The 8,001-nt window shown below is 38.8% G+C and overlaps 1 protein-coding gene across 1 annotated transcript; it reads left to right on the top strand.

The window, feature by feature from the left end:
* The first annotated feature begins 1,926 nt into the window (after positions 1-1,926).
* On the top strand, positions 1,927-7,982 carry PP2D1 (protein phosphatase 2C like domain containing 1). Its single transcript, XM_069004778.1, is given in 11 exon segments — positions 1,927-1,992; positions 2,647-3,146; positions 3,148-3,341; positions 5,665-5,750; positions 6,732-6,813; positions 6,816-6,854; positions 6,857-6,880; positions 6,883-6,985; positions 7,231-7,365; positions 7,642-7,810; positions 7,812-7,982. Coding segments are annotated over 11 exon segments (1,506 nt in total). The 3' UTR covers positions 7,920-7,982.
* The last annotated feature ends 19 nt before the right edge of the window (positions 7,983-8,001 follow it).

Below are 8,001 nucleotides of genomic sequence, written 5' to 3'. Positions count from 1 at the left end.
ATAATCTTGCCTTACCTTATTAGCAGCAAGCAGCTCCAAGTGTCATAGCTAGGAAGGTTTTCCAGATATACGGGATTTACTGAGACAATGGTATCCTCTGCCATATGAGCCTCATGCTCTGCCTCAGTTCTGTCCCTTTTAGACAGGCCAGTGTATCGCAGAGGTGGAGAAACCTCCCTTTCCAAGCAGCAGGACTAAGCATTGAGGAGCAGGCTCTTTGTTATGACACATACAGTAAATACGATTTTTTGCCCTTGAAAACATGTACAATCTTAAACTGTGGTTCACTCCCCATTCTTCTACATCTAATTTCTTTTTATCTGCTTCTATTTTCATCTCAGAACATTAAACTGTGTTGGGTTTTGGCTCCCTAAATAGGCACAGGGAGACTGCAGTGAGCTAGAAAGCTGAATTTTATCTTTCACTGTGAGGCCGGGAGTGCTTTAGCATGTTGTATTGTGCTGTCAGTATCTCACTGTTATCCTTTAACCTGACAGCAAAAAACCTTCCAGTCTCTATCTGTTCCTAATGAGAGAAATGCAAGGAGAGAAGGAAACACAGAATAATCTTTTTACTTCGTAAGAGATCAACAAATCAAATGGGTTTTTTTATTATTTAATTTTTACAAGGTTTTCAGCTATTAACATAAGCAATTTATGCATACCATAAAAAATTAACATCAGGGCTGCCCTTTTAATAATTCTAAGAAAAGTTATTGCAACTAAAGAGTTGTAGCCTATCTTGCTACATGAATTATTATGTATATTATCCTGGTTATTTACACATTGTAATTAACTGGGACTGTTTTGGTGCCTCGGAAATATGATTTGTTAGCACTTACAGCCACTTACAGAGATACAAACCCATTTAAAATGTATGTGAGTGTTAAGAATTCAGTTTGGTGAGATCAAACTAATATTTTGCTGGAAGTTTTCAATTTCCTGTCTGTAATCCCAGGGGCTTTTATGTACACTAAATATAAAATGAATTCGTATTTAAAAGACTGACAAAAAATAGCTTACCAGGTGTTTTGTATACATTAGTCCTAATTTTTCTCAGGCCTGAACGCATCATGGCAATGACAGCAGTGAAAAGTCTTGTGCCATCTCTCAGTCTCAAATTCAAACCATGCAGAATAAAGGAAGAAAGATCTGCACAAGCAGTTTTATCCATGTACCTCCTTACCTTGCCCTGAAGTCGTGCAGCATTTTCAGAGGAGGCTGATGTTCATTCTTGTAGATGGACTTTCCTATAAACTGCTCCTACAGCAGACTGGGAGCTGTAGCCAGCTGCAAGCCACTTCTGCAAGGATAAACTATAGTATGCTGTCATAAGGAGTTTTTAAGTGGCTCTGCTTAATACTATCACCCATTACAAGAGATATGTTGTAATTGATCTACCTCAGCTGATCAGAAGCACTGGATTCATTAAGATGTATTAGGATTAATTTGGGCTGGAGGAGGTTAGGGCTTTGAATTTAAGGAAATTTTATCTAACAACTCTCATGACAAGAAAGGGGCACACAGTGAAACACAAACTGCAGAAATCCATATAATACAGGTGATGGAGAGAAGTAGTGAGACAGAAAAAAATGTACTTCCTAGCTGAAATCCTGGAAAACAGGTGCAAAATAGTTTATTCAGGTGTGGCTGTATCGAGTGTAAAGGAATGAGGTTAAAGTAGGATGAAACTCCCAAAGGCTGCTCTTGTAACGTGGCTGAGGGATATTACTGCCACTAAACTACCTCTGTTTGCTCTTTTGATGAATTAACAGCACTTAACAAAGATTAACTGAAACAGAAAACTCATACCAGAGAATACAATGGCATATGCATTTTTGTCTGATATTTCTCATCCATAAATGCTAACTACTGAAATAATCAACTTGAATATAAACACTGTGTTTTCATACTTAGTAGATAGATGATGTATAGGCTGGCAAGCTTAGCTGCTCACATGGTGTCAGGATTCTGTGTTATGGTGTCTGTGCATGTATGTCACGTGCTGGCTTAGGGGGAGAGGATGTTATGCAAGAAGCAGTTCATACTGAAATTTTCCAAGCCTGAAGCAGAATGACTTGGAAAAAAATTCTAGGTAAAATGGCTTAGCTGTTTCTGAGAATATGATTAGGAAAATATGTTGTTTTGAATGTATTAAGCCAAAAGTCCAATTTTTTTCTAGAGAAGCTCCAAGACTGTCACGTTTTAAACTACCACTTGGCAATTTGGCTGAAATGGCACCAGCAGTGCATCTTTTGTCATTCTTGTCAATTTGCCCAAATCAGAGCAAGTTACAATATTTAGAAAGCAGCATCACTTTGCCTATGCTAGGTAGAGACGTGCCAGTGTGCAGGTACTGAATTCAGGCAGGCCCCTCTGCATCACCAGGGTCCTATCAGGAAGCACCTCACTAGGAGGCTCTACAGCTCTGACTCTTGGCTTTGCAGCACCAGCTGCTAGACCTGGGAATAGTACTGAGGATGCAGTGAGGTGCAAGAGACTGAGCTGATGGGGGAGACTGGAGCAAGGAGCTGGAGTGGAAAAAACAGAGGAACGTGCAGATGGGGAAGATAAGAGCTCCGGCTGGAGGATGGGTAGAGAGGCTGGTGCTGACTACAGTCAGGTCCTTGCAGTACCTAAATTCTAGAGTGCTAAATTCTCTGACACACACAGGCAGACGATTCATTATTCAATTGAATTCCTTGTGGATAATCCCACTCCCACACCATATTGTGATCTTGCCAATATCATCAATACTTCTAAGAAAGTAAGTAATTCTTTAATAAAAGCACTACTGATTTGCCAAGATGAAAATTCCACATGGCAGCGAGACATGGAAGACAGGTTTATTGTGCAGGACAACCATGAAAGTAGGTCAGATACATATTTTCTGGAGATTCTTGATGGCTGTCACAGTGTGACAGCTACAGAAACAATTGCAGCAAAGCTTCCACTTTTATTTCTTGACCAGCTTCCTCAAATAGGTACCTCCTACAAAAATAAAAATGACAAAGAGCAAATTTTAGATTTTTTTTTTTTCCCCACGGTAATCAAGGCAGATTACAGGGAAAAAGAGAAGAACCAGACAAGGAGGAGACCAACAAGACCAGTCCCTATGAAAGTGTATGCCATGTCCTTTTGGAGAATGCAGATTTTTACAACTGGGAAGGCATAAGGTTTCCAAAGTTCACTGGAGTGGTTGTTCAGTGGTAAAAATAATTCCTACTGAACAGATAGATGGCACTGGGGAAGAAGAAAGAAAACATTCTGAAAACAACACACACAGTCCATTAGCCAGGACAGTCGAAGGTGTTGCTGGGCTGCCCCATGTTGCTATTACAGGTATGTCTTTTCCACACTAGGATTTTTTTTTCCCTTCATCCAATTAAAAAAAAAAAAAAAAAAAAAAAAAAAAAAGGCAAGCATAAATTAATCTAGAGATTTGTTGGCAGTTGGTATCTGGAGATAAAAAGCAGCAATTCCTTTAGCTTGACAATGTGAAAGAGACATGATAAATTCCCTCACAACTGATATTGCTATCAGACAGTAGTATTCAGCTTATTAGATAAGTAGCCTGAGCACAATATTTGAATTAAAGCATTTAAGCCAATTTACTAATGTAAAAGACAGAGTTAGGGAGCATTCCATAATAAACAAGTGATCTCTGTAAGAATAGTATGATTTTATAAAATTTTAAGTCAAGAGGTTTAAGGTGTCATTACTTTAGGACAGGCAATCACAAAACTTGTGATTTTTGATCTGATAAAGTCCTTGTGTCAATGAAACATGTTTAAGATATTCTTTTAATTCATTTATTTCATTGGACTAAGTGCCACCACATTTTGCTACCAGCAAACTGAAAACATGATTTGAAGGAATAATCTGAACTATTACTTTCTGAAATAGGAATCTGTTGTATTTTACTGTTATGAAAGAACTATTCAGACCTGTTTCCTTATGAAGCAGAGCCTTTCTTTTCTTTAGTACAAAATCAGTTATTTATTACCATCAGAAACAATGATTCATTCCGAATGCTTCTGCCCTCACCCCTGCTACAAGAACATTAAAAAAAACTCTTTCAGACTAGCAACTCTAGTCATTGTATCTTCCCACCTGGTGATTTTTGTTACCAGTTGAACCCTCTTGTGTACATAAGACAGCTTTAAGATTACAAGCAAGATACTTGCTTTCCCACAAAGGAGTGCCCAAGCACAGTTATATAAAAAAAGCTGGTGGAGTTTCAAATGGTTTGTGTCTACAGTCACATTCTCTTCCAGTCTCTGCTTGAAGCACATGGTCAGCACCACATCACTTTTCTATTACTCTCCCGGGCATTAGTAAGGAGTGGGCTGACACTGCAGCTGACATCAGAGGCACTCCTCCTTCCTGTCATGTGTGCATTTACACAACTTGTAAGACTTCTTCGTATTTCTCCATATGAAATTTGACCAAAATTAATGAAGAGGGTCAAAGATCAGTAGGAAAAGGGAGAACCATTTGAGAGGCTTCACTGTTGTCAGGATGAAAAAAGTCATGTTCCACATTTGAAAACAACAATACCAGATATAAAAAAATGGTTTTGCTTAAGAATAATTTGCACTCATCTGCCAGTCTGAGAACCACCGTAAACCATCTTGATGATGCACTGACACTGAACTAGGTAATGGTGGTGTATCCCACCACCTCCATTCCTCAACGCTTGCTGCTACAGCTGTACTTTACCTCAAACAAGCTTTCTGCAGCTATGTGAACTTTACTGGCACAGGAATCCAAACAGGTAGTTTAGCACTAGCTAAGTTTTCTTTCAGGAAATGCAGCATTAACTCACAGAAAGGTTGCAATGTTTTCAGATGCATTTGTTTCCACTTTATTCGGACAGAAACACATTTTATTCCAAAGAGATTAATGAAGGCAGGAACTTAGGCTGGGTGAACTCTCCACCAAATTCCTTCTGGGTCTTGTTACCTGCCTCCATCCATTCCTTACAGAGAGAGTTTCATGCTGGCTGCAATTAAGGATACCATAAATTCAAGCTCTGCTAACAAGTTAAGGTTTGAAGGTCATCAGAGATACTTTACACCTTTTATGATTAAAATCCACATTTTTGAACCAATGTTAAATAATATTTATTTAATCTAATACAAATAATTTTCCACCAAATGTACAATGTCAAAGGAAAAAATTCACACATGAACCTTCATTTTCCCCCAAGGAGTGTGTTCTTACAGAAGTACAGACATGTTCCTTCAGCTCCAGATAAGCAACTAAAGAGGATGATCAGATACAAGGAGCAGGAGATGGTGACACAGGCCATCTTCTTTATTTAGTCCCATATTGATAGGTCAGCTAAGTTCTGTTGATTCTTTTGCCCTGTCTGTGGTTTGCAGACAAGAGACTTGCCTCCAAAAAGGACTAGATTTTACTTTCTTTCAGTCAAATTGTTCCACATGGGTTATACTATGCCCTTTGTTAGGCTTACAGTTGGTGGTCTTCCTCCAAGGGTTCAAAGGATATTTTACACATTCTTCTAGCTCTCCATGGAAATCAGAGGAAGAAGGGGGAAGCAAGCAAGCACAAGGAAACATACACGAACACAAGGCATCTACAGTTTAATTAAAAAGGTGCATCCTTCAGTTTGGTATTTTGAATCATTTTCTGATTTAAGGCAGAAGAAATCTGCCTTCACAGACTACACTTAGCTGGCTCCTACACTCAATGATGCCAATACTGCCTGAGAAACACAACTACCATGTAAGCAACGCCTACTTACACACCTGTTTTAGAGGTCTGTGCCCCAGAACAACCAGATATTAAAAATATAATATAAATGATCACACCACAGCCAACTTCATGTCTAGAAAGCTACCACATCCCAAGCAAGTTCCTTCTGCCTGGCATAGCTTTTGCCCTTATGCCAACACATTGGAGCAGACTGAACACCTTCCCTAACCCAAGAAATGGTCTCCCAGGGCACCACAGAGGATCCCAAACAATACAGCATTTTGGTTTGGAGTGCTTTCCTTTATGCTCTCCATTCAAATCTGATATGACCAGTCCCCTGCAGTGTTGCAATTTCTAACACTTTTAATTCTCAGATTTCAGAAATGTTGAGGGAAAGGGAAAAACACCTCTTCATACTAAAGCAAAGCAATTAGTCCTCAACTTCCCACAATGACTAAGAATTCTTGCTCCCTTGAGTGCCTTAACCAAGTAAGAGATTTAAGGCAACATGTAAGTAAACAGTAAATCCTACATCACATCCAAATTATTTTCAGGTACTAAAAATTGTAGGCTGCTAGAAAATGTCTGAGCCTGAAAGTTCTTGAGTTCATTCAGACACTTGAAAGCACACATTCTCACAGGCAGGAAAAAAAAAAAAGTATTTGAGAAAAATGGTAAAGTTGCACCCTGACTGGTTTTTAAACAAGAGTGCTTATTTTTCATATTAGACTGCACTTTAAGCTGAATGAAATGTTACTTAAAACTCCTCATAAGTTTATTTGCAGTCAGGAGATTAAGATTCCAGAACAGTCTTCTAAGAATGGAGGGGGAAAAAGCACAGAAAACTTTGCTGTGACAACCAGATTCAATGATGGACATATTGTTGCCTGTGACAGTAGATTATTAACTCTGATCTCAAGTTTTTTTTCCAGTCCTTAACAAAAGGCTGTTACTGTAACAGCAGTATCTTTAAAAAATCCCAGTATGCTATAAATATTATTTCAACTTCAGATGATGTACGTGCAGCCTTACATAAAAATGGAAAGAGTCCCCGTCTCTCAAGAGCACAGCACTTCTAATGTAAGTGAGAGGAAACACTTCAGAATGGTGGAAACATCAGCACTAATAAACCAGGTGAGTAGAGGGATACCTGAGAACTACAAGCACAGAGGTCCAGTAAAAAGAACATCTGTCATACCTGTACCTCATATTGTATCTGTCCCTACCAACGTTACTTGCCAGTTTCTTATTTTGGCTTCTAATGAGCTTTGAGGGGGTTTGGATTACTTCGAGTACTTGCACCAACTCTTAACATTCACTCATTATCTGAGAATGCACAAGCACTGTTCAACAAAACAGTGTGTCAGTATCTGATATCCTTCACTGGAGACAACTTAACTGACTCAAACCCTATTAATCATCTGCAAGATGGAATACAGCTATTTTATTCCAATAAAGGTATTTTTCAGAGTGACTCAAAAGGCAGCCTGAAACAAAACTAGTGAAAATGTTCTAGGAAGAATTATAGGCAAAGTAAAAATGGAATTCCTAAAAAGCAAACCAATGACCATAAAAAACAACCTAATCCAGAACTGTCTCTTTTCAGTAACAACAAAGTAAATTCAAAGAACAGAGATACACTACTGCAATTTTAGCACACAAGGTGACTCCAAAGAACTTGGTTTGAGGACAGAAAATATTATCTAAGTTTTCATCCCCAGTGACAGATGTCAGAGCAAGAAGAAACTGACATCTTCTGTGCAACAGGTCCAAGTCACAGCCATAACAGCTGCAAGAGAACGTGCTGGCACCAAGGTCTAAAGCCATGAAATTGCCCCCAAAATAGACAAAACAATGCCATCTAATTCTGACTCAAGTACACAGCTGGCAGAAAAAATGGACTCCAATGCATTTTGTGACAAACTGTGATGCTGGTCAAAAAACTGCTAAAGACTGTATCACCAGTGGGTTCTAAACCACCACCACAGTTTGAAAAAACACCAAAAATGTACTCGATAAGTTGCAAATCACAAGCTGCAGAAGAGACACAGTCAGCTCAGAGACACTACATTGCAACACAAGTCACCTTGTGAACAACTGGCACAGACTGCATTGGCTGCAGGTTCAAGAGAGAATATTACTACTTTGATCGTACTTCTAAATGGATGTGATAAGATACCCAATTACCTCAACATTTAAAAATTTACCATAGGATAACTGGAGTGCCACAATATATATATAGGACAAGCTTATATTTAGCTGTGCCATGAATTTACTTGCA

The sequence above is a fragment of the Aphelocoma coerulescens genome, chromosome 2, assembly GCF_041296385.1.
Source record: "Aphelocoma coerulescens isolate FSJ_1873_10779 chromosome 2, UR_Acoe_1.0, whole genome shotgun sequence".
NCBI classification, from domain to species: Eukaryota; Metazoa; Chordata; class Aves; order Passeriformes; family Corvidae; genus Aphelocoma; species Aphelocoma coerulescens.
The sequence above is the reverse complement of the archived record's forward strand: the minus strand, read 5'-3'. Positions and strand labels throughout refer to the sequence as shown.